This window comes from Chrysemys picta, chromosome 8 (genome assembly GCF_011386835.1).
Source record: "Chrysemys picta bellii isolate R12L10 chromosome 8, ASM1138683v2, whole genome shotgun sequence".
Classification (NCBI taxonomy): Eukaryota; Metazoa; Chordata; order Testudines; family Emydidae; genus Chrysemys; species Chrysemys picta.
The window spans coordinates 16,589,065-16,616,129 of NC_088798.1; the positions used below are offsets into that span (position 1 = coordinate 16,589,065).

The 27,065-nt window shown below is 39.6% G+C and overlaps 1 protein-coding gene across 24 annotated transcripts in view; it reads left to right on the forward strand.

Moving 5' to 3' along the window:
* Positions 1-13,621, forward strand: part of NFIA (nuclear factor I A) — a 445,816-nt gene extending 432,195 nt beyond the window's left edge. For all 24 annotated transcript variants that reach the window (XM_065555395.1, XM_065555377.1, XM_065555384.1 and 21 more), the window contains one exon: positions 6,547-13,621. In XM_065555395.1, the coding sequence (XP_065411467.1) occupies positions 6,547-6,564 (18 nt within the window). In that variant the 3' untranslated portion in view covers positions 6,565-13,621. The remainder of the gene's footprint in view (positions 1-6,546) is intronic.
* The last annotated feature ends 13,444 nt before the right edge of the window (positions 13,622-27,065 follow it).

A 27,065-nucleotide genomic window follows, 5' to 3' on the forward strand; every position in this document is an offset into this window, starting at 1 on the left:
TCAAAGTCAACTTAGTAATAAACAAAAGGGCTCTCATTCTCTTAACTTTTTAGAAACGAGGTAAAAAATTCAAACCTCTCTCTTTCACAAAATGTTACCAAAATAAAATAAAACAGCCCTTGCCTTGAAAAGCAAACATAAAACTAAAATAAAATACAAATGGATTTATTGTGCGATCACTTTCTTTTAGTTAGAGTCAGGGAATGGGGAAAGTTTTCTTCTCCTAGATCTAATTTAGATCTTAAGTTACCATACATAATTTATACATCATCTTCAGAGTGCCTGGTCTGCTGGCTGGATTACATTTCAAACGTTTGCCATTGATAAATTTTACTGTATTATATTCAGACTAAATGTGAATGTCACAGTTCAGTCAACCTTTAATCCTCTGTTCTTCAGGTTCTGAAGGCAGGGGGTCTACAGCTCAGAACATTGCTTTATGCTTAAGAAACATCTGGGGCCAGCTGGGACACTCGCTGAAATGTTCAGATGTCTGGAACAACAGCAACAGTTACTGCATTAGTATGTTTGTAAAAGGTTTTGGAGGGGCTAGGGTGACTTTAAGGGGTAAAAGCACTAGTTATTTCCAACCTGAGGTTTGAACCAAGAAGAACTCTTAACTGAAGTAAATTGAACTCTTAACTGAAGTCCCAAGATAGTAGTGGTATGGACTCCTATGCATTTTTAGTAGTCAGCAGCCAGAAGTCCATATTACAAAATTATTGCACATAATTCAATACAGTTTGCCACAATTGGCATTCTCACAAAAGTTATTGGATACAGAGCTACTGTACACCTCGCCTAGAGACTTATGCCCCTCCAGGGAGGATTTTTATCTTTTTGAGGCTGTGCAAACATGCTCATACTGGCGGGTGGCCTATACTGTACTTAGACTTTGGACAACCAGAAGATTCACTCTGTTTTATTTCCCTTTGGGGATGACCAACTTGCTGTTTCTGTCCCTTTCGGTATTTTGTTTTGGAAAATTTAATCACTGAATAATTAATCCCAGCACTAAGAAAAATAACTGCCATGGACCTCAGAATGACCTCAGAATGTCTTTAATATTCACCTGTCAGTTTAGACACAGTGGGTCTCCTCATGCCTGGTGAAACCCTATTGAAACCAGTGGGCCAAATCCAGGCCTGGTAAAAAGCAGGCGCATCCCCATTAACTTCAATAGAGTTTCAGCGGCTTACATGGAATGTTGTTCACCTTTGAAGTTTCATAGAACGTCTGATTTTGGCCCTGTTCATTTGAAATGTCCTACTGCAAATGAGCGTGTTACTGGGAGCTTTAAGTCAATGCCAGAAAATCACTAGAACTAGTGCACTGTGATGAATTTTCACAACTGTTTAACCAGGGCCACCCAGAGGATTCAGGAGGCCTGGGGCAAAGCAATTTTGGGGGCCCCTTACATGCAACTTTTTTTTAATATTATAGAATACTATATTCTCATGGGGGCCCCTGTGGGGCCTGGGGCAAATTGCCCCACTTGCCCCCCCCCCCCCCGGGGCGGCCCTACTGTTTAACGTTTGTGGCTAAGATTCAGTACTGCTACCCAAACAGCTTCTCCATTTGGGGGACAAGTTATATGGCTGTTGTTTTCATTTAGGCTATATCAGGGCTAGACTTTTTTCCCCTCACACATTCCCACCAGCAGAGCTCTTCCAGTGGTAGCAACAGCAGGAATGACATCACGTTAGTTAAAATATTGATGCTCGCTTACACCAACACTCAACGGTCGCTACCACCAGTGGAGCAGCACCAGTGGGAATTTTTAAAAATGGGTCTAGTGTGGACAAAGCCTTAGACGTAAATGGATTATGCGAAGAAAAATCTCCTGTGTGTGGAGTTAGTGAGAGATTTAAATGTGTGAATGTCCTCAAATAACCTACATAGCCTAGAGAAGTAAGCCAACTGTCACACCCAGTTCTGGATTCCACATTAACCACCTCCTTCCGCAGTGTTAAACTTTGCCCTCAAGGACTTTTGTTTAACTTTTTAATTTGAAAAACAGATACTGCTGCTTTACAACCTCCACTTTTTGCTTTAAGTGAACGGCCTCATTGTTATTTCAGGAAATGTTCAGGTAGAAGTAATTCTAACAAGTTTTTGTTTGTTTTGTTTTGTTTTAAAACACGCAGAAAATGCTTATGATTATGTTTCAGGGCCAAGATAAAATAAATCACACAGGAAGGCTGTTTTGGGGAGATTTTAATAAACTTTGGGCCTGATTCTGTATTTCTGACCCAGGCAAAAGTGTTAGTGAAATCAGTGAAGGGCTGTCTGCTTTTCTCTTGTAAATGTGCCAGTTTCCAGTATGTGTTTCCTAGTTGTTCTTTCCAGTACAAAGGACACAAGTGCCAAACGTTGCTTAAGGTTTTGTGTCTGTGCCTGTGCTATCTTCAGAATAGCATAAAAAAACAAATAGACTGGCACTATGAAAGAAACATAATTGCCATTTCAGTTTTCCTGTTTAGGATTCAGTCAAGTAGATATTGTTTATGGTTCATAAAACCTTACTAGTGTGAGGATTCTAAGATACTGGCAGTGTAAAGCTTCAACTTTCATGGTGCTGTAAATTAGGGGGGGAAAGTGTGATAATACTCCTCCGAGAACAGTAAAATAGAGCTCCGCAATGGTTAAATGGAATTTTATACGCACATTCGGTGTGGAACTGTTTTGCATTACATGAGTTGAATACCTTAGAGATGACACACATCTGCAGGCACTTTATTAAATCCTTAGTCAGCACTTTTCAACCTGATGAGATTACTTCTTCATTTGACTGGAGAAAGGAAAGCTAAGATCTTGTACTGGACTGCAGAATTCTTTTTGATGTTTCACCTTGAACACTAGAATAGGACAGTGAGATACTCTGTAGGTCAATACAGAACTGTAGTAATACTGTTGACTATATAGCAGTAATTTTACTTAGCTAGGACCTTTTGGTCCAGTGGATTCATTTAACTCTAAACTCCCCACTGCAGTACGGTTTAAAAAAAAAATATGGGTCAAAGCTAAACGTTTGCTTTTCTGGTAAAATGCACATTGGGTTGTGATATTGCATGCAATTTAAATGGAGATGTAAAATTAAGAAAAGAAATACTTTTGTTCCCCAGCTGGATGCAGTAGGTTAGATTGCAGGACATGAAAGAAGGATAAAATGTAGGTGGTAGCCAGAAAGCATAGTCAAGCTTAAATTATGTTGGGGAGCAATAGCAAAAAATACCATATGTATAGATTTGGGTTTGCTTGTTTCACTATGCCATTTAATCATTCAAAGAACTCTGCAAATCACAGATCTCAGAGTTGCATATTCTGTTATGTGCTTCATACACATTTTTCATTTTATATGTTGAGGTCTGCTCCTCCTTTGCAGTGGAAGTTTCCTAGGTGAGTCAAAAGGATAATCAAACTCTTCAAATATAATCCAAGAAGATTTAAACTCATATGTAAGGTCTGGGGGACATGGGTTCTTAATATTAAAAAATTGTCTAGGAAAAACAGGATAATTAGGAATGTGTATTTCTGCTGTAAAATATAAATCAAAATGGTATCTTGAGAGCAATGCGGGATCTGATGAGAAAATGCATTGTTTCAATCTTGCTATTCTGCTGTCTCAGCATATAAAATATTTCATCAAAGAATGGTTGCAAAACTACCCAGTGCCATGCAGATGTTTGTCATTTGAATTTCTTACTCTTAAAATCAGCTTTTATGCGAAGGTCATTTGGATAACGACGTCACTGGACACAAGTTTACAAAAATATGTTTCAGTTCAATTCTGAAAGGGTTAATTAAGTTTTTCGTTGGTATTAAGATTGAACTGTGTCTGCAGGAGTCATATTGACACCCCAGTGCATGGTAACTCTACTCCTTTATTGACATGTTGCTAGTCAGGAGCACAATAGCACTCTGTGTCTGCAAATCATTGGTAAAATCATCTCAAGAAAAAAAAAAGTTTGAAAGCCTAACGCTAGACAAAGGCACAAGAGCTGCACTGCGCAGCTAAAAACTCCAGAGTCAGCAACTTCTATTGATTAAAAACTAACCTTTAAAGTAACTCTCAGAGTGTGTGGTTAGCATTTAAATTTAAACATGTCATGAGTTGATTTGTGTTACAGAATACCAACTCCGAAGGAGTTACATTCACATCAGATTTTTTTTTCTAATTCCCTTAAGCAGCTAAAGTATTTCATGAAATGTCAATAGGGCAGTGGAGAAAAAAAAAGGTGTTTGGGGGGGGGGAGGGAAGCCAAACTGAGTCTTGTAGTTCCTTTTCCCATGCAAATATTCAGCCCCAAAAGAAAAGTGTGGGGAGTGAAACACAATAATTAGACCTTTGTCTAACTTTCCCAAGTGCCAGAGAAAGACAGATTAATTAAATATACAACAGTGTTAGTTTTTGGAGTGGGGGTCTCTCTTGCTGTGTAGGTCATAAATTAGGCAGAATAAATACTTCAATGTGTTTGCAGTGGGCCTGCTACGTCAGAGCCACTGGAAGGTTGGTGGGAGGAGAGCAGAGTGTTTCTTGCTAATGATAGTCACGTCTGGGTCTGTCTGGTTGCTCCTAGCAACCAGACATGATGTAACACCAGGATGAACTTGAACTTGGGGGACTTGAAAAGGGAACAATAGACCAGAGCAATCAATAAAGCCTATTTCAGTGAAGGATTACAGAGCTGCTCTGGGGTAACCTTGTCTGCAAGGCACACACTGAATAGTAAGATGTGTGAAGAAACTTTTTGCTTTTTAAGAGGAGTGCAGAAGCACTGCAGAATATTTTAGTAATGCAGTGAGTAGCAGGGAGAAATGTGGTATAGAAAAGTGCACCCCCTGCTGTCCAAAATGTGCACTAAGAATCATTAAAAGAAATACTGCATTTAACTGCATTGAAGGAAGATTAGGAGTTTCAAACTGGTTTCCTTACACTTCAGTAATTAAAACTCCAGACCACTTTAGCATCCCAATAATCCAAATCCAATCTATTAAAAATGAGATGTCCAAAGACTAGGAAGGTCTAATCATGATGCCAGTTTAGCAGAGGTCTGGACATATTGCACAATTACTACTTTTTTGAATTAGTGGAAGGTGTTGATGTGTATTTGCCAGAGCGATTTGCCTTCCTGAGTTCTTTAAAGCAAGCGGTTAACAATAACGCACGTCTGAAAACACAGGAAGTGTATTTTTAAAAAATCTGCTTTTTAAATAAAAGTCTGCTTGTGAGGCCAGTAAATCTTACCCCAATGTATATAACTATCATTTAGCTGTTTATCCAGGTGATCAGGCAAACCATGATGGTAGCCAACTGGACCTCTGCAGTAAAAGGATTTTTACCTATTTGAATGACCAAGTCTGAATTTTAACCCTTTTGCTCCCTGCTATGCACTTTCACAAAGCTCATCCTTGTCCATTCAGACCATTCTGAAAGCTATAACATTTGTATTATGATTGTAAAACATACACGTAAAGTTCAGAACACCTTGAAAATTGTGATCGTTATGATACCATCCGGGGGCCAATTCTTGCTTGCCTTATCTGTGCGCGTAACCCTATCAAAATCAATGGGACTGTTTAATCAATAAGGAGAGCAGGATTTGGCACTGCTGTTAAAAATAAAATAATAAGCAGTGGCTACATAAACTCTGGAAGAATTTTTTTCTGTTTATAAGCTTTGCATATGGAAACTCTTTCATTTAATTACAGCCTGTTTGAGTACGAACACAAAATTTGCATGCAATAGTTGAAATAGATATGGGGATGGTATGTCTGTGCTCAGAAAGGGGAATGAAGGAAGAGTTAGCTAATGAAGTGAATTGGGAACTGGATTCCTGACAACATTTCTCATACCATATTTTTTATTTTATCAGCTTCTGTAGAGCCTACCACCATGGCAAGAACATATAATCTTGAAGTCCAGCGTGGATCTTGCCTTAGGGGCCTCTATAAATATTAATACATAATATTGTGGTGGATGTACTATAAATCACATGACATGCTGAAAAGAAATGGAGGAAATAGTTGGTAAAACTTGTCATCAGTATATATGTGTTCAACTATGCACCTAATATGATATGACAGGAGCTTATATAAAATGAGTTTCAGCAACAAGTCTCTCATACCTGAGCCTTTCTCATTATACTCTTTTATCTTAAACTATAGTTACTGCTTGTTATTTTAATTCCCTAGAGAGCAGTACATCATAGTCAAATTCAAATCCACATTCAGTTTAGAATCCCAGGATCTGATACTGATCTTACTCGTATCTGTTTTACACTGGTGTGAATCCATCAGCCCTGTTCTGATCTCACTTATACCCATTTACCCCAGTGAAAATAACGTTACATTGACTTGAGCGTAGCTACTCTTGACTTACACTAGTGTAAATGAGTGGTAACGAATCTGTGCAAATAGCTCAGTGTGTCAAGTCCTCAAACTCTTTCCCTCTGTTTCGAATTCGAGGATTGCAGTACTATTTGCAGCTCCTTCCAAAACATCTATAATTACAATCAGCTGAAAGGTTTTCTCTCTGTTTTGCAGTCCTGGTACCTGGGATAAAAGTCACAGCTTCCCGTCTCCCACCGGACAGACCACCTGACTCCTTCCCAACTCTGTAACATGGAAGCAGCAGCAACACAGTGCAGTTACTTCACGTCAGTGGAAGGAGAGATGAACAGATATCGACAGCAAACAACTAGTACATGGAAATGGCAAATGTTATGGTCAATGGCAAAGGCCATAACTTTTTTGAGATTTTTGTTTAGACACCTTCGGGACAGTTGTGATTTCTCATATGGTGCTGGAAATGGTTGGGCTTTGTAATTTTTGAAGTGTTTCATTGGTAGTGTAAGTATTAGGTGACACTGGGTAGAACTAGCCTCTGCTGCTGCTTACTGACTCGCTGTTGTAACACACTTTCCATATGGAGCCTAACTGTTTTACAGCATTTTCATTGATTTTTTTTTTCCCATGCAGGTGTGAGACTTCTTGAGAAATCATGAAACACACTTAAACTGTAACTTTTGTAGTAGCTGAATTCTGCAATATATAAACGTACAGGACAGACATAGGGCATGTTTTTCTGTAACAGATCGGGAAAAAATGCAGTTTTTTGTTTTGTTGTTGTTTTTTTTTACAGTCAGATACAGTTAGATACATAACATGAAAAAAATGAGCATTGTCAACAGGTTTTTTCCACTCAAGTTGCAGAGTGATTTAAAACAAACTACTACTATTCACTAAAAAAAGAAAAAAAAGAAAAAAAAGAAAAAAGTTTGAAATGCTGCACTTACATAACATTTTTTCAACAATTTTCAACAATTACACAAAAATTCATGCAGAAATGGGGAAGTTGGTCTGTTTTGACAGAAACTGACAGGAATCAAAACAATCGAATTTTGAATTGAGTAAAGTGCAATTTCATTGGATAGCTAAATATCTTTGTAAGATAGAGATTGTTGAAAATTCTATTTTTGTTTTCCAAGTCCTTCCACCCCAGGACTCTAAAGTATTGGGGTAAAAAACAGCCTTGCAAGAAAAAGGGGAGCTATTTTTGCTTTTTATGTTTTTTATTGTTAAACTTGTATCCCTTTAAAACTGAAGGAAAATTAAAAAAAAAATCTAATGGTGCTTTTACCACAATATGTTAACTACATTAAATGCTAATTAATCATTTTCTGTTATCAAAGCACATAACTAAAATTAAATCATAATATCTGTTAATTTTATAAGCTAAAAGTCACTATAATGGATTATGCCAATTCTGACAAATTTTACGTCTTTCCGGCAATATAGGGTTGATCAGTTCTCAGACACCTTGGGAATCATATAGAACGGTCCAGAAATTAAAACACCTTTGTGTCCCTGAACTGGTACTTTTTCTGGACTACAAAGAAAACAATACAGAAACGAATGCTGATGTGACAACTTACGCCAGTTCAAAGCAAGGGCACTTGCTGAAAAAAAAAAAAAAAGTTTGGACCCCAAACGTCCTGTATCTTATGTACAAAAAAAAAAGAAAAAAAGGAAAAAAAAGAAAAAAAAAAGAGTGCAAGTGATTTTTCCTATCAGACAGCGGAGCATCCCTTTGCTTCACATGTGACTTTAAGAAGGTTTCCTATACTATACATATATATACGTTCTGGTTGGCAAGTCCAGCTAATCAGAGAAAGTCTCTGCATGTTCTAGTGTTAGTAACTAATTTTTATATAGTTAATGTAGGGTAAAGTAGAGTGCATTAAGACACAATATTGTAATCCCTATTCCAGGCACTTGCCTTTAAACTATGTTTGTACGGCCCTTCAGAAGGGTTTCTACTACTGTCCTATACAATCAAGTAACTGAAATTCTTGGGAAGACACTTTGCTCCTCATCTTTTCCCTGAAACAATGTTTTTTTTTTCTTAATTTGCACGAAACAAAAAAAAAACAAAAACAAAAAATTCCATATCAATGTGCCTTGCCCTGGATAGCGATTATTTGTGGAATTGTTGCACATGTTCCTATATTGAAAGGGGTTTTTCCCTAGTCAAGCATTTGGAGACACTTTTTGTAAATGTGACTTTTATGTCAGCCATTGTCAGTTTCAACATCTAGAATTAAATAGAATGTTAGTTGTTCCGCAGATAGGAGTAGTGTTTATTGTCCTGTATGGTCAGTGGCAGTGCTATTCTGAGATCTGTAGATGCTAGATTATCAGTATTTTTGGATGTTGCTGCATTTTACATTTTATTTGGAGTCTTCCTTTTGTTTTGTTTTTCCCAGATATATGAAAATATGCAATACCTGCTTATATCATGTAGAAAAGCTTAGCAATTATTAATTTTTCTTTTAATTTTTTTTTATTTGACCAAAGTTGGTGCTGCACTTGACGCAGTGTGTTTTAGGTGTTTGTCTTTGTACTTATGTGATTTTGAATGCACATGCAGGAAGGGCTCTTCTTAGAGAAGCAGTCAAACTGTGAAGCACTAAGCTGAACCCTGCTTCAAGCAATTTTTGTTTTACAATTGTTCCTTTCACAAGCAAGCCTTAAAAAAAAAAAAAAAAAACTTCCTTTTTCTTCAGATCCCACACCCATTTTTATTAGCAGACTGCAATCAAGCCACATTCAACAAAAGTATATAATGCCCATTTTTATATGCACGTTTTTAAACTTCCAAGTTCTGAAAATTGTTTACTGGTTATTCTCTATTTAAGGAAAAAAATAAAATGTTTTGGATTTTCATATGTGTCTGATAAGTGGTTGAGTAGTCATTTTGCTCTGTTGTATTGTGTGATTGTTAGTATATGGTATCACATCCTCTAGCCAGCATCCTTTGCCTTCCCTATAGCACTTAGCTGGGCATTACTTTATTAAGACATATGTGCACTAAAAAAAATAATAATAAAATTAAAAAAATAGCAGCTTTCAGTGCTTCACAGTGAAGGGAAAAAAGCCTAGACAAACATTTTGTCAGAACCTTGCTATAAGCCAAGGTATTACCAGTAAATTGGTTGTATATACAATAAAATTGCACCCTTTTTTAAACAAAACAAACTTAAGCAATAGTTTGGGCAGTTAGTTGTTTTTAGTGAGCATGTTGTAGTCATGGCTGCAAAGAGAGAGAATTAAACTGCCCACTCAGAAGATATGTAATTTGTATGTTGTATAGTTTTATTGATTACACTGATTTATTCTACCCTATTTTATAATGCAGGACTTTTGTAATGTTGTTTAAATGAGGACAAATTTCTGTCAAATTAGCTTAGTGGAATTTCTGATTGTTCGTTATAAAGGCAGCGTTCATAGAATTGCTTTTTTTTCCCTTTGGGAACTGGATTTAAGTTAAAAACTTTCCTGTTTCCGTTTTGTATGTATTTAAATACAGTTATTTTTCTTCTCTCAATGGTATAGCATATTCCTATGCTTGAGAAGTATAGGCTACTGAAGAACCATTGTAAATGGACAGTACAGGTATGCTGTATTTTTGAAGGTATTTTGTCGCATTAAGTTTGATGACGCTAAAGTTAGGGAATTCTGATCAGAATTGCAGAAGAAAATGTTTTAAAGGCTTTAAAACATTAGGTAGGCGGTCAAGGGTGTTAATCAACAGTGGTTGTAAAGTATTAAACACACTAAATTAAATTTCTGTTCACCTTATTACCATGCAGAAAACACAGCAGTTCAGTTCTGTTCAGGTATGGAGAACAAACAGTTTTTTATTCCTCAAAGTAAAGCAAAGACTGGAGTTCTGAGCAAGACAGCTGCTCGGGGTGTGCAGCCTACAATAAAGAAAACATGCAAGATTCAGGCCGACAGTGTTAGTCCCTAATTCAGAATCCGATTACATTTCCTTCCCCTTTTAAATTGTTTTATTAGTTTGTTAAAAAATAATACAAACAACTTTTATTCCCTCTCCATCCCGTCTTTGGAAATTTTGTCAGACACAAATACGGACCCATACTCAACTCCTTCCTCCCCCACCCCATCCCCAAATTTAAAGATTTAAAAATTGCTTCTCATGAATTTACTCCACCAGTTCATTCCTCTCTTTTTGAACTAGGGCACTTGCTTTTGTTGTGCTGCGCACCCCAGCAATGCCATTCTTTATTCCTCGTCCTTTATCATAAAACGTACGGGCTAAAGTTAGGCAGCCATGGAATACTTTGTCTCCGCTCTTTATTCCCCCCTCATCCCTCCTCTCTTGAGGTTGAAGGGTAAAGGAAACACAAACTTTCCTCAACTCCACAGTATTCAGTCAGCCCACAGGAATATGCAAAATCCCTCTAACTTTGTTTTTCTTTCACTATTTCTTTTTGTTCCATATATTTTGCAGCTTTGTAGTAACAGTGTTATAAAATATTTACTGTACAAAAAAATACAAAAAAACCCAGATACATAGCCTAAAACAGTTTTTTTTTTCCTTGTGGTGATTTCTTTTTTAAAGAATGTCAGTTAATATTGTACTTTGCATTGTGTCTCTGGAAATATCTTTTTTTTTTTTTTTTTTAGAAGGCCTCCATCGAACAAAATTAAAAACACAACCGGCATGATAATGTAAGGAGAGCTTCAATGGCACCTAAAAACTAAACAAACAAATCTCATGAGATCTGTTGGAGGAAAGTCTCATGAAGTGAACGCTGCCTGCTAGGCAGGATTTTCATCAAATCAGTCTTGCAATGCCAATTTTGTCTTGAAGTCAATGCATGTATTACTGTTTGACAGTAAACCCGGCTATGCCATCAGCAAGTCCAAGGCTGTGCAATAGTCTAATTAGTATCGAGTACATTTTCCTTTTATTTTTTCCAATAAAAAAGCAGTGGGATGAAAATTGCTTTGATATATAGCAGGTAACATTGAAGCTATTCCATAGCACTTAACTGTAGTGAATACTGTGTCACCAATTCTGAAATCAATTTAATGTTTAATGCAAATCCATTACATGGTGCTATTACAGGCTGGCAAAATGATTTACAAAAATGTGACAACTTGGGCTCAATTCACTCTGCTTTCCAACAATGTAAATGCATAGCAGTGTTTATCTGCATGAAAACTATGCACTAATCTATCTGAAAAAAAAAAAAGAATATATCAACTTTGGTATCTACTTTCCGTTTACTTAAATCCTTGCCTTTTTGGTCATTGTTATAATGCCAGCTTTAGGACAGAAAGAATTATAAGAAAACCAGCATAATACCTGATATATTAAAATGTAGTGCCTGTGAAATCTGTATTATATTGCTCTTCTGAAGTAAGATTTTTCTACACCGGTAGCCTTCGCTGTCTGTCAGAACCTTCTGATATAGGTGATGTAAAATAACCGTACAATATTAATGCATGCTATTCCATAATGCTTAGTGAGCTGTATGAATATTACTCAAAGTTATGTTAGTCTTTTTTTCTGACTTGGTTCTTGTCAGATAGGTTTAAAGATATTTCACTGAGAACGCAAATTCTGTCTTTTCTTGATTTGGGGTGTTTTCAGTATTTTGGAGGTATACATTTACTTAAATTCAGTATTACTTGTGTTGGGTTTTTTTTCTTTTTCCTAGAGGGCAGGCATGGGTATTGAGACCAGAAATCCGTACCTGGTAAGATGTTTGTCTCAAAAGCTACCATAAGAATTCCAAGAGAACATATGTATAAAGTTTAAATTTAAAGGATAGTTCTCAAACCCATAACTGAGACTTAGCTGATGTTGAAAGCGCTTTCTTAATGGGCAGTGTTTAACCAGGTACCCATGCTTGACCCTTTTTCACATCAGACCTCCTCATGTAAAAGGAAAAATCCTTAAAAAAAAAGAGAGAGAGAGAGAAAGAAAAGAAAAAAAAAGAAAAATCTCATGTGGCTATTTAGTTTCAATATTTTTCCTTCAAACAAAACTCTGTACAAACTTTTGGCCCAATTCATAAAAGACCATTTGCTATTAACACGGGATTTTGGTGTACTTTTCTCATCCAAATCTAAGAACACTTTCTTTCCAAGTATATGCTTCAGCAAGACCCTCTTCCCTGTGCATAAGCACCCACCTGCCTTTTATGCCCCCTGAGGGCTACACACCCCATAACGGGGGGCAGAATCAATCAGAAAAAGGGGCCATGGCAGGGGACAGACTGTCATATCCAGCACCTGAAATACACAAGAATTTTAAAAGGAAAGGGGAATGTAGAGGGGACAGCCCTATACTGCACTCTGGCCATTATGTGCGATGTTCCTCTATTACAAATGGAATTAGTCTGTTCCATAGCAAAATATGCTAGGTGTGCTACCTCTGATTTCCACAGAGACCATTCATAAAGGAAAACACTCACATACAATGGAAACTTTTGTACTTTTTACAACAGATTTTAAGGAAGACTGTTTTCCACTTAGTCTATACTTTTGCTAATGAGTGAACAAAACAATGTTCTTTACCCAAATCTCCCCTCTCCTCCTCCTTTCTACAAATTAGTCATTTTTTTTTTAGAAAGAAGAAAGGCAAATAAGGTGAATGGTTCACTTTAGAGTTGTATGGTAGGTGGACAATTTCTCAGCTCTAAACTCTCATCCTTTACCACTGTTTTGTTACTTCCGTAGAAATGCAGAGTAAATAGTGGTTACTGATACCATACAGGGAAGGTTTACCAAATTGCTGTGGACATACAATCAATGGGAAATCCCCATTCTGCACCTGTATTGGGTTTCTTCCCACAGTTAAGCATTCGCCTAGCTCCTCTGACCCTTGTCCACTCAAGTTCCTCATTGTAATTTTCAGTTTGCTGGACAAAACACTTCTAATGGATGTGTGAAAGATCTTCTGGAAAATCACTTAGTACCCGTGTTAATACCACGTTGTCTTCATGGTTTTGAGTTGAGCCCCTTGTACCTCTCGTATACTTGTATTGACTCTCATAGTTACCATTTTAGTTTTACTGTGTTCTGTGAAAAAGAATTGTAATTGGTTGAGAATCACTGTGGGCATCCATTCTTATTCAACTAAATCTCTGCAGGTTTTTTGAGCTGGTGTGGATTAGTTTAACTCTTGTATTCAACCATTAGTGCTACCACCTTCTCACATTACAATACAATTACTGGAAGCAAGTACTGCATTTCCTATGCAACAAAAAAAGGAAAATAAAAAATTGCTAATGCTAACAAACAGTGTTGTTATTTACTTTGTGCTGTGCCCGTGTGCATTTATGGGGCCACGGTAATTATTGCCTGTTGAAACATGACTTTAATATCAAGGTATGTAACAGATCTCTTTGGGCCAGCTTCATACCTTTTATCTGCTTCGACTTCATTAGCTAGTCCCCAGTCGTGGACTTTCAGTTGAATTGACTCGTAAATAAATATGTAACAAACTATATTTTCTCAGTTCTGTGGGTGTCCTGTTTACAAACATTATGGGTCACTCTTCAATGAACATTTGAAGGTTACAGCATTCAAAATAAATATATAGCCAGCCTACAAAAAAGAGGGGATACTTCTTGCTGACATGAACAGAGAACATGCATTAATTTTGAAAACATTAGGTCACCCTTAAGTACACTGATATGCAACTTAAGGTCACTAAGTACCAACTTGCACTCTGGTCCTTAGCATTTGAATTAAATTTTTAGTGCTTTGCTAAATACAGATATTTTATGCAGGTATCTGGAGTTACACTATAAATGAGATACCCATGAATGTAAAGCTTATGTGAAGATAGATCAGAGAGACTGTTTTTCATAATTATAAGTGTTCTCCCATATATGACACAGTTTTTAAAAAAATGTAACAATCTTTTTAATTTACCATTGACAAAAGTAACTGAAGTTGAGTACACTTCTGGGTAAAAGTTTGTGCTGAGTATCCCACTAGATTAGACCTGTTGTACATCTCTTATGTTTGGCATCGTAATAATAGGAGATACATGCTACCTCTGAAATACACTTTCTAAACCAACACAGACATACAGGTGTAATGTGAATTCTTCTATATGGTTTTGAGGGAAATAATTTTTTTTCTAATAAATGTTTTTCTACACACACAAAGCTCTTGTACTTTTTTCTTAAATATATATAAAAGGTCTATATTTTAATATATACAGAAACATGAAAGTCTTTGGCTATTATTTGTAGCTGGAGTAGGTTTGATGTAACCGTTCCTTAGTACCCTCGTCTTGTATCCATTTCATGTGCGGCAACACTGGGCCAAATTCTGCTCTTGATTACATCCAGTCAAAATCTGGAGCTACTTCACTGATTTACTGCAATAAGAAAAGACCCACCAGCTCACCTAGGATTCAGCCAAAGTCAATGGATTTATTCCAGGTTTACATCATGGTAATTGAGGGTATGTCTACACAGCAACTACAAATTCATGGCTGGCCCATGCCAGCAGACTTGGGCTCGCAGGGCTCGGGCTGTGGGGGCTGTTTCACTGCTGTCCGTACTTCTGGGCTGGGGCTGGAGCCCAAGTACTGGGACCTTCCCACCCTGTAGGGTCCTAGAGTCCGGGCTCCAGCCCAAACCCGAAAGTCTACACAGCAATGATACAGCTCCCACAGCCCAAGCCCTGTGAACCCAAGTTAGTACAAGCCAGATGAGGGTTTTTGTTTGCTGTGTAGACATAGCCTATAAGCAGACTTGGGCCCTTTAGATTTGATTTTTCTCTCACATCAGTATAAGACAAGAGTAGTTACACTGAAGTCATTCAAATTAAATGAGAATTAAACCAATGTGCAAGAGGAGAATCAGGCCCATTCCACCTTTAGTTAAGGCCATGTGTTATTTTGCATATAAACTATCGTTTAAAATACTTGAACAAATTTTTGTCTCCAACTCACACCCACCTTCAAGTTTGTTCGATTTTTGCACATAGCTGAGTAATACTTGCATAGAATTAACTCCTTACATCCCATTTTCCTCCTGAATGACCGTGTAACCAATCTATCTTTTTTTTTTTTAATTCGAAAAAAATCCATCACATAGACTTACCTTTCAGTCTAAAAAAATGGGTGGAGAGTGAGAACTTGACAAATACACCAAAAAGATCCAAATTGGGCAAATTCTCCTCTTCCACTAATCCCAGAAAAGTCATCTAAATTAAAGGTTTCCGAGTAGCAGCCGTGTTAGTCTGTATCCGCAAAAAGAAGAACAGGAGTACTTGTGGCACCTTAGAGACTAACAAATTTATTAGAGCATAAGCTTTCGTGGACTACAGCCCACTATATCCATCCGAAGAAGTGGGCTGTAGTCCACGAAAGCTTATGCTCTAATAAATTTGTTAGTCTCTAAGGTGCCACAAGTACTCCTGTTCTTCTTTTTATCTAAATTAAAGGTGAACTTGGGACCTTCTCCAACTCTCTCTGTTGGAAGCTATGAAATCTCTGTGATAGCCATTTGCAATTGAATAATCCAGTTCAGCAACAGTAAAAGGATAATTATATTTACTTCATAAAGTGGAATCAGCCCAGGAAAAGCTAGGAAGGTTTAGCTAGTCAAGAAAATCTGCCCTACAATATGTTAGACCAGTTACAGCAATTGGAACACAGGTAGGTGTTCTCTTCTGCCTAGTTCAACGCTTTTACTAAGTAGGTCTAATCAAATGACCACATTTCAGTATTTCTATAAATCCATCACTTCACAAACATACTAGTTTTTAGAGCTGGTAAAAATTTTAGAGCTGGGGTGTTTTTCTATCAAACATTGAATTTTCCACACACAAAACATAGTTGAAAATTCAAAATTTCTTGTAGAAAATTCAATTTTGATAGCAAAAAAAAAAAAAAAAAAAAAAAGCCCTGATTTTTTTAAATACAATTTGTATCCAGAATTTTTGGTTATTTTTATACCAGCTTTACTCAGTTTCTGTAAATAGAGATATGTAGTGTTTGGTTAAATGAGTTCACTATCTCAGTTAATTTCCCCGTGCCTGGGTAACCACATCAAAAAGAGCTCCAGCCACAACAGAGATGTTTGCTGGCGGTTTCAGCAGTGAGGCCAGTGATGGGCCACAGAGACTGACATACTATCTGATCCCTGGACGTGGTCCCTCAGTACAGGTCAGAGTTGAGACACATTGGCAGGGCAGTGTAAGGAACCTTGTGTTGTCAGGGTCCCTGCAGAATTTGCTCCATAGATAACCAGATGGCTTCAATCTGACATGATGAGAGTACGGTACTTTCTCCAGCACTATTTTTACACACATACATGAACAGATATAAAAAATTAACATAACATTAAAACAAAATTTAACTAAATGTCAAAGGGCAAAAGTCTCTCTTGACCCCATATTCATCCCTGACCCCTTTGAAATTTGGTTTCTGCTGTCGCTGGTCAACTGAAAGTGCTCTCACTAATGTTACTCATTAACTCTTTTTTTTCCTCTTTGGTCACGCCCTCCTTTACTCACTCGCTGCCTTGCGCATCTGACTGCACTTTCTTGACTCTCCTACCTCTTATAGAATCATGTGTTAGTATTACTATTTATTATTGATTCTGGTAATGCCCAGACTGTACAAACACAAAAGAAGACATGATCCCTGTCCTGATGGGCTTACATCCAAAAAAGCACACATTGAACAAACAGATGGCCGGTAGGGGAAAGAGGCCCATCCGGGAAGTATGGTGTCCTGTCCAGATGGTCCAGATTGGCCATCTCCTGCTACTACAAAGTTTTAGTGATGGTATATCTAGGTCATGGTATAAATGGGATGAGGAGAGGGGAAACGACCTTGCAGGCCAGCATATATGTAAGCATGTCATGGAGGCAAGTGCTGAGAAGTTTGTTGGAGATGCAGAAAATCAACAAGCAAAGGCTGGTGTTTTTGGCAGAGTAGAATGGAGAGTGAAAATAGGGGAGATTGAATAAGCTCAGAGTTCTACAGCACCTTGTAGGCAAGGACAAGATGGTTGAACCTGATGTGGAAGAGGGGAGATTGAAAGAGGGAAGTGACAAGGTCAAGCCAATAGACAAGGAAGATGCTCTTAATGGTAGCATTTTGTATTGACTGAAGTAGTGAGAAGAAAGGGGTAGGGGTAGGGGGAGTGAGAAGTGGGAGAGATAGGATGGAAGCTAATGAGGACCTGAATGAGAGTCCTGGGTGTTGTGATAGAAAGAAAAAAGAGGAAAAAGAGGCAGAATTTGGACCTGGCTGGTATGTGTGAGGCAAGGGAGAGCCCACAATAACCTGGGTTATGGGATGGAACTGGTAAAAAAATGTGAACTTGTTTCCATGTCACAGTGTTCAAAATGGAAATGTATTTGGAGGGGGAGTTGAAAATTTTTACTACCTATTTTTTCAAAAACTTTTGAAAATTTTCAACTTGGAATGATTTTACTTCTGAAAGTCCAAATTTGTAATGTTATCCCTGCCTCTGCTTTAGATCCTTTTTCCCCCACTAAGAGCAATGACATAAGTAATGACAGGTTTCAGAGTAGCAGCCGTGTTAGTCTGTATCCGCAAAAAGAACAGGAGTACTTGTGGCACCTTAGAGACTAACAAATTTATTAGAGCATAAGCTTTCGTGGACTACAGCCCACTTCTTCGGATGCATATAGAATGGAACATATATTGAGGAGATATATATACACACATACAGAGAGCATAAACAAACTGTCTGTACTGGGCTATGTTGATTATCACTTCAAAAGTTTTTTTTCTCTTACTTAATTGGCCTCTCAGAGTTGGTAGACAACTCCCACCTGTTTATGCTCTCTGTATGTGTGTATATATATCTCCTCAATATATGTTCCATTCTATATGCATCCGAAGAAGTGGGCTGTAGTCCACGAAAGCTTATGCTCTAATAAATTTGTTAGTCTCTAAGGTGCCACAAGTACTCCTGTTCTTTTTGACATAAGTAATGTCCAGAGTTGCTTTGTTTGGTGGATTTTGGGGGGAGGGGGAGTTCTCACTTTTTCCCCTTTTTTCCCCTTTGCAATTCTGTAACTTTGCCAAAGCTGAGGACATTTTGGAAAAGTTAGAATGGCAAAAGAAAAGAGAAAATTAAGGAGGGGAAAGCCCTATGCATCATTCATTCTTTAATTCAGTGGTTGTGCCTTCAAGGATGTCACCAACCTGACCAGCTACACTTACAAACGTTTTCAGTAACAACAACAACAAAGGCCATATTTTTCCATTGGAAAAAAAGTATCAAACAAAAAAATTTTAACCAGCTCTCATTATGGGCCCGTGTGATACGGAGGAAGATGAGGTTGGCAACAATGGCAGAGAATCAGGGGGCGGGGGAGACATAAGGCATTACATTTGGACAATTTTGAACATAATTCAATGGTGAGATGTGAAGAGATGTCAGCCAGTCTGAGGAGCAGTGCTGGGTGGAAAAAGACAAGTCAAGAGTGGCCAGGTAAGTTTGAGAGTCACCAGGCTAGAGCTCGTAGCTGAAATCATGAGTGTGACGATAGGGCAAAGGAAAGTGCCTTAGGGTCATACACAGATACCAGGATAGAGGTGGAGGATCTGGCAAAAGACTCTGAAGGAAAAGTAAAAGGGGCTGGAAGAAAGCCAGGGGAGGACAGTATTGTGAAAGCACAGGGAGGACAAGATGATCAGCAGTGCCAAAAGCAGCAGAGAGGTCGATGATGAGGATGAAGTAGGGGCCAAGAAGAGATCACTAGTTGGTCCCAGAATCAGGGAAGACATAAAGGTGGCTTACACCCAAGGTCTGTGTGAGCTCAGCATGGTCAGCTGCGTCTTGTATACCTAGAGCTCATTTTATTCAAATGCTTTTCATTGTTAAGAAACTTTGAAGCATTGGATACCTCCCTCAAGGAAGCCACTGACCTGAACAAGCTATATGCCCCTTGGAAAAGGCAATATTCTTGGGTTTTGGTCTTCTGTGTACGGCGCAGGCAGGGCTAACAGTCATCCCCTTTGTTCGTACAGAGCAAAAATAATTCAACAAACCCTCCAGCCAGAGGAGGCTCAGACACGAGCCCATCCCATTTACCACCTACAATGCTGCCAACTGCGGTGAGGCCAGGAACGTGCTTACTATGCAGAGCAGTTCAACCAGTGGCAAGTTGGCTTTGGTGCTCATCAGAACAGACTCCACTGTTGAATTTGCATCTCCACCCGCATGCAATCACACAGTTCCAGTCTCACTAGGGAAGAGACAAACACTATAGAATACGGGTCACAATCTGTTATCAATTGGGGCAATTGTTCGTCCCAACAGCAGACCACACCATAGGCGTCTATTCCCATGAGCCTCAATTACTTCATGGGCCTACTCACTTGCTTAATTTTAAGCACATGCATAAGTGCTTTACAGGATCAGAGCCAGGCTGTTCAACACCTTGTAGGTGCAAGCCCTAACAGTATCTACGTCTGAATAGAAATACCTTGCAAAGTGCTATATGTGACTGAAAAACATTCATGGAACACTACAGTTAGGGCATGTGGGCATGGTGTACAATGCAATGGCTAAATTCAGAGTCACAAAATAATTGATATGTGTTTTACAGACATAAGGTCTGGTCATTAAAATCCCCCCTGATGTTTCTGGTCTAAAAGTCTCATGAGGGATGTATTCGGGTTTTCTCTTGACGTCGTGTGTGTAGAGAGTTGGAAAAGGACTCTTCCATAGAAATGGTGTTAAAATGCACCAACATTCTTGGTATTCCTTCACTGTGCATCTTACACGCTGAGAGGAATTGATGTGCTCTCATTAAGCTATGTGGAAGATATGCAGTAAATATGCCAAAGATCATGACTGGATCCCTAAAGTAAAGTAATGCTCCCTTGACAGTTCAGTTCTGCTGCAGGCATTATCTACACTAAGAAATGTAGCTCCATTGGTGGCAGAATGGTGGTACTGCATCATGTTTGGTGGCCCTACTCTCATCAGGCTTAGAAGGTGTTTAAAATGCTGACAGCCACATGGAACCCTGTTTAAATTCATGCTCCCACTGGTAGAGCTGAAATAGTGAAAGCAGTAGTGGGAAATTTTAGCCAAGTTATGGCCTTGATGCAGGAATTACAGTTCTATGGCCTCTGATATTCAGAAGGTCAGTTTAGGTGACCATAATGGTCCCTTCTGGCCTTAACATCTATGGAAACGTAGGGAGAAAACACCCTGTCATAACTATGAAGGGAAGGGTAACAGCTCTCCTGTGTACAGTGCCATAAAATCCTTCCTGGCCAGAGACTCCAAAATCCTTTTACCTGTAAAGGGTTAAGAAGCTCGGGTAACCTGGCTGACACCTGACCCAAAGGACCAATAAGGGGACAAGATACTTTCAAATCTGGGGGGGGGGGGGAAGGCTTTTGTTTGTGCTCTTTGTTTTGGTTCGTTCGCTCTTGGGACTGAGAGGGACCAGACATCAATCCAGGTTCTCCCCATCTTTCTAAACAAGTCTCTCATATTTCAAACTTGTAAGTAAAAAGCCAGGCAAGGCGTCTTAGTTTTACTTTGTTTTCTCAACTTGTAAATGTACCTTTTACTGGAGTGTTTATCTCTGTTTGCTGTACTTTGAACCTGAGACTACAGGAGGGTCCTCTGAGCTCTTTAAGTTTGATTACCCTGTAAAGTTATTTTCCATACTGATTTTACAGAGATGATTTTTACCTTTTTTCTTTAATTAAAAGCCTTCTTTTTAAGAACCTGATTGATTTTTCCTTGTTTTTAGATCCAAGGGGGTTGGATCTGTATTCACCAGGAGTTGGTGGGAGGAAGAAGGGGGGATGGTTAATTTCTCCTTGTTTTAAGATCCAAGGGGGTTGAATCTGTATTCACCAGGGAATTGGTGAAAGGTTTCTCAAGGCTTCCAAGGGAAGGGAATTAGCTTTTGGGAATGGTGGCAGCGGACCAGATCTAAGCTGGTAGTTAAGCTTAGAAGTTTTCATGCAGGCCCCCACATTTGTACCCCAAAGTTCAGAGTGGGGAAGCAGCCTTGACACGCCCATATGTAGAAACAGTCTTGGCACGAAGATATTTCTTGTGGACAAGTCACAGGATGGAGAGTCCGAGATCTCCCACTCTACATGAACTTGATCAAGTCATTTAACCTCTCTGCACTCTCAATTTCCTCAGTACTCAGAATGGTGATAATAGGATTTGTCTACTTTCGGGGCTAAATTAATGCTTGTAAAGTACATTGATATCGTTGAATGGAAGGTGCACATTATTATTCTGACTAAAATGGCTCCACTCGGATTGAAAGGTACACTAGAAGGAATCAGAGTACATCAAGCACAATGGGGGGTCCCATTGATTAACAGCAAATATTAGCCAAGTCTAAACTACCCACAATAACAAATGGCCTTAGGTAAAGACAATACGTAGCAGTGTATATTATTGACTGTAAAAATTAAGCATTCTACTGTTCCATTTAGTGGTGCAGCCTCTATTACAGGCTCACATGGTAAGTTGAAATACTGACATGCTATGTTTAAGCCAATGTTGTCATAGCCCAATACTCCTAAGCAGCTGCCAGTCCTCGGCACATTCAAGCATGGCTTTGGCTCCAGAACTAATTTTCTTGTATTTCTATGCACGGAGGAGAGATTTCCATAATACATTCTGCTACTACATCTGGCTGAAACTAAGAGAAACAATAGAACCTGTTTACGGGCAGATTTATATGAGCAGTATCCCATCGAAACATGTACTTTACTTTGCATAGATTACACACACACACACACAGTACTTTACTTTACATAGATCACACACACGTTCCACAAAGGCAGCATATTACAGCACAGTTTTTGAAAGATCGTAGCTGAAACAGAAATTTGTTTGGAAGTCATAAAAAAATAAACTTAGCAAAGAATTTAAGACCGGCAGTGGTACTAAGAATATTTTTATCTAGCATATTTTTTCATTGAGTTCAACCCCATTCAACTCATCCAGGTTGCACTTTACTAAAACAAAAAGAGATTTTAACCTCTTTAATTGCCATAGGTTTTTGCAATGTGCAAATTGGGTTTTAATGTGCATTTGCTGTAAACAAAAGGAACGTTCTAAGACCATTTCCATTGTAGTGTTTTCTCAAATAATACCATCAGGTTTGATTCTCTTCAATAACAGAAGCATATTCTGAAAACTATAGGAATGGGAGGCTACATTCAAACTTGAAACATATCACTCCTGTAATAAGATTGCGTTTGTTAGTGAGTTATTGGCTAGTGAAATTTCAAACGGAAAGTTGTCTACGGTGTACTTATGTCAAATGTCAACATTCTAGACAATCTAGGCTCTTTTCTAATGCAGACTATGCCAAATTGCTTTTGTATTGATGATATATAATCTTCAGAAATTTTCAATCTTCTTTCAGGCTTATTGTTATTACAATGATATCCTCAAGGGATTACTTATATGTCATGAAACAACAGCTTTTTAAATTCATGTTATGGGCTGATCTAGCTATTTAATCTTTTCCTTAAATGTAAATGTTTCTGATGATAAAGAAGGGGAAAGCATTATTAAGGCAGTGGGTTAGTCTAATGTCTTTTATCCGCCAAAGACAAGCCATGACTGGAAATATTTATTGGTTCAATACTTCAGCAACACGGTATTAATTGCCGCTGAGTGTTTTGATAGGTAGTTAGCACAAGGGTATTAATGAAAATAGCACCACTTCATTTTAAAATTAACTACTTGGCCATTCAGCAACATGAGCTGATAAATTATGGCAATAAATTTGTGACTGAGATTTATGTAATCGTAACTCAAACTCAGGCCTGTGGGCACCCTCGGATGAGCCTATGTGAGAAGTAACTCAGAAGGAACACTGTGCTATGGTTCTCAAAGCGGCCATACTTTTAGGCCTGCACCGGCTCCTTTACAATGTCTCCCCTTCCTTACACCACAGAATGGATCACAGCTCTTCATACCGCGTTATAGAGCCTAATATGTTACAGCCACTCAGGCACAGTAGTTACCATAGACAGGCTTACTTTAAAAAGGCTAAAGATGGTGAAATCCCTTTTGGCCATCCCAGGACAAGCAGTGTGTGAAATTGCTGCCATTTAGCTGGGAAATTTGATTTTGAAGTGTGTTTTTGCAAGTAGAGCCAGTCTTTATAGTGGCGGTTGCAGCACTGACTTTGGGATAACAATGCATCAACAGAGAAAGGTGTCTTCCTTCTCATAGCAGGCATATTCCAAAGTCAGTTGGCAGGCACTGAGGCCTAGATCTTGAAAGGTATTCAGGCACCTATCGCCCATTGAAATCCATGGGCATTAGGTGCCTAAATACCTTTGACGATATGGGCCTGACTGACTTCAGTAGGCTTTGGATCAGGCCCATCTTGATCATGCAGTCTCAACCCTGTGTCAGATGTAGAGGAGTTGTTAGAATATATTGGACACGTTGTTAATATTAAACACTGGCCGGAATTTTCAGGGTGGGCAGCTACATCTAGTTCGGCTGATTTTCAGAGGCGCATCAAGCACTTCCACTGAAATCAGCAGCAGCTGGCAGTCATCACCTTTGAAAATCAGCGCGCTGAGAACGAGGTGTCTAAAATGGATTCCCAACTTCAAGCCTGAAACTGTTGGCCCTCATCGTCGTCACTCTGTAGCTTACTTAAAGAGGACGTGGTCTGGTGGAAATGTGAGAAAAAAGTTGCATTTAGAGAGAATATCTCTGGTAACAGCCTCTCCTAAATAATTTCTCTGAAGTTCGCTTTCCCTTTATTACTAAGATGTTTGCATGCACCCAGGCTTGTTGCTTCTCAGAAGCCCATCCTCTCCAGGTGCTCATTCCTATCCTGCAGTCATCATCCTCTGTAACAGGATAGGTAGTTGCTGTAGAAGTAAATCCTACCACCCACAGAGGGAGCTGGGTGTAACAGAACTTATGTGTTTCCCCTTGGGATTGGAGATGGACTAGGGATCTGCCATGCTTGTACAATACACCATTCTGGTCTGTGGATGCTGCCTGCATGCTGGCATTGTGTAACCAACACCCATTCGTTATGGTGCTCTGTCCCCCACTACTGGAGTCTCGGCCACATATACAGGTTGAGGAGTCTGCTAGAGTTTATGGCCTCAGACCTTGGTCCTTGAGCTCAAGGAGGAAAGGCTCATGCTTTAAGATTATTATTACTGTCGCATCTAGGACCCCTAGTCATGGACCAGGACCCCACTGTACTAGGCGCTGTACAAACATAGAACAAAAACATGGTCCCTGCCCCCAAGGACCTTGCAATCTAATTATTAGATAAGCAACAACAGCTGAATACAGACAGAAGGGAATGGGGTACAAGTAAACAGAAGTGGTCTTGGCCAAGGGTGTCTCCAGGCACCAGCGCACCAACCGCGTGCCTGGGGCGGCAAGCTGCGGGGGGCGGCCTGCCGGTCGCTGTGAGGGCGGCAGTCAGGCTGCCTTCGGTGGCATGCCTGCGGGAGGTCCGCCAGTCCCGCGGTTTCAGCAGCAATTCGGTGGCGGGTACGCCGAAGGCGCGGGACCGTTGGACCTCCCGCAGGCATGCCGCCGAATCTGCGTTACCAGTGGACCTCCTGCAGGTGCGCTGCCGAAAGCTGCCTGACTGCCATGCTTGGGGCAGCAAATTACATAGAGCCGCCCCTGGTCTTGGCACACTACCAGCCCAACTGGTGTCAAGCTTTTTTGTAGCCATCATGGCAAAGGAGAATTGTGAGGCGGGATTTAAAACTGGATAATGAGGTAGCTTTGCAGATGTTTATGGGAGGGCCTTCCAAGTGTGAGGGGATACAGGGGGGAAAGCACAAAGGGGTTGACAAATGTAACCAGTGGGTAATGGAGGCTGGCATCATGGCGAGAGGAGAGGTTGCTAGTGAATGAGAGCAGATAGGTGGGGTCAGGGATAGGCTGTGAAGGGTGTTGGAAGTGAACACAGACAGAGACAGGGGAGTCAGTGGAATTCTGCAGAGAGAGGGCTGACATGGTCAAAGCAATGGGCTAGGAGACCGCTCTTTGCAGTAGCATTCTGAATGGATATGAGTGGGGCAAGATTGCTTTTGTCAAGGCCTGAGAGAAGGATGCTCCCAGGTTCAGGCCAAACAATCCAGGCATGGGCACAGCGTTACAACTGCAGGTGATCTTGGGTGGCTAGGTCAGTGGATGCATAGTTATACAGAGTTACTAGCCATCCCCGGGTGAAGGGCAGGGAAGACACTGGTTCTTGGTGCTCTTTCAGCTCTGGGGTTATCGTAGTGACTGTGGAGTAGCTCCACTGCCGCTGTCCTCCCTCAGTCCCTCTGATCTTTTCAACATGTAACCCAGTGACTCTGCCCAAGAGGACTGGAGTTACCCCACAGAGAGAACAATAGGCTCACAAACAGAGGACGCTAGCTTCTGTGGAAAAATAAAATACAAGAGGAACTATAGCTGAGAAACAAAGACCTTGTTAACATGCCACTAAAAGAAATGAGACAACAAAGAGTTGGTCTCAAGCAGAAAGCTTCTTAAAGTTTTCCATGGGAGGCAAGTGCGCTCTGAGCACCTTTATGGGAGCTGGGTTGAATGTTTTAAAAGATGTGGGACTGAAAATGTCTTTTTAAAATGTTAATGTTGAAAAATGTCCCATCTTGTGGCAGGCCTTAGGGTGAACTGAGCACTCCTGCTTCCCGACATTGAATGGAGCTCAGGCAAACTGCACAGGAGACTAGTTTGTGAGAGGGATAAGTCTGTCCACCTGCTTCCCACGACAATCCTAGCTGCCCACTGATCTCTTGTTGGCCCCAGAATAGGTTGCACACCTCATCATCTTGGCCGGTGAAAAGCAGGCTGCCTTGATATGGAAGAAGGGAGGTTAGCAAAAAGAGTATTGGGAATGAGGGAAGTTAAATGGTGATCCAGCAAAGGAAAGGCTCATTCTTGGAACTCCCAGAAACCCAGTGAAATAAATAAGCATCCTGTAAGCTAGTTTTGGAAAAGGTCTTCTAACCCGCTAGTGTTTTCACCCAAAGTGTGAGGCCCACCTCCTTGCAGAGGCAGGAAGGATTAGCTGATGGGACTTGGACAGACTTTTCCATTGTTCTTTAGAATTCCAGGTTTAATTTTTTAAAAAGGCTGTGTGTAGCTGTTAGGGTGACAAAGGAAACTTTCATACGTAACGTGAGTGTAAGTGATGCAGAGATATCTGTCTGAGTTTAGCGAGAGCCTGAAACAATCACTCTGAGGTGTGAACTCCTTGCTCATTTCAACAGGTGCAAACTCAGATGCCAATGATATTTTAAATGTTAATATTGTTAATGAAAGGAAACGGAGCATCATATTATGTGTATCTACATCAGAATTTACCAATGTGGTCAGAGCACAAAGCACTATCCAGGGGAGAATGGAAAGTGTATTTACATTTAAGTGGGTTGACTTTTAACAATACCTGACAGGATTGCATGGGGAAAAGGTGTACAACTGGTTTAATTTCCCAATTTTCCAAACATCTGGAAAATCTAGGACAGCGCAATTAAGAACCACCGAGGACTGATTTTCTTGTGACTAAAGAAAGGCTCATCACTCCCACCAGCCCCGCTGATCTTGCATTTATTTCCATCTATTGTTCTTGCTCCAAGAGTCCAAAGCAATTCACTGCTGTGGTCCAAGTTATATCCAAAAACCTTTTTTTTTTTTCAATCCGATGAATCATCTTTGCAAACAGAAAAT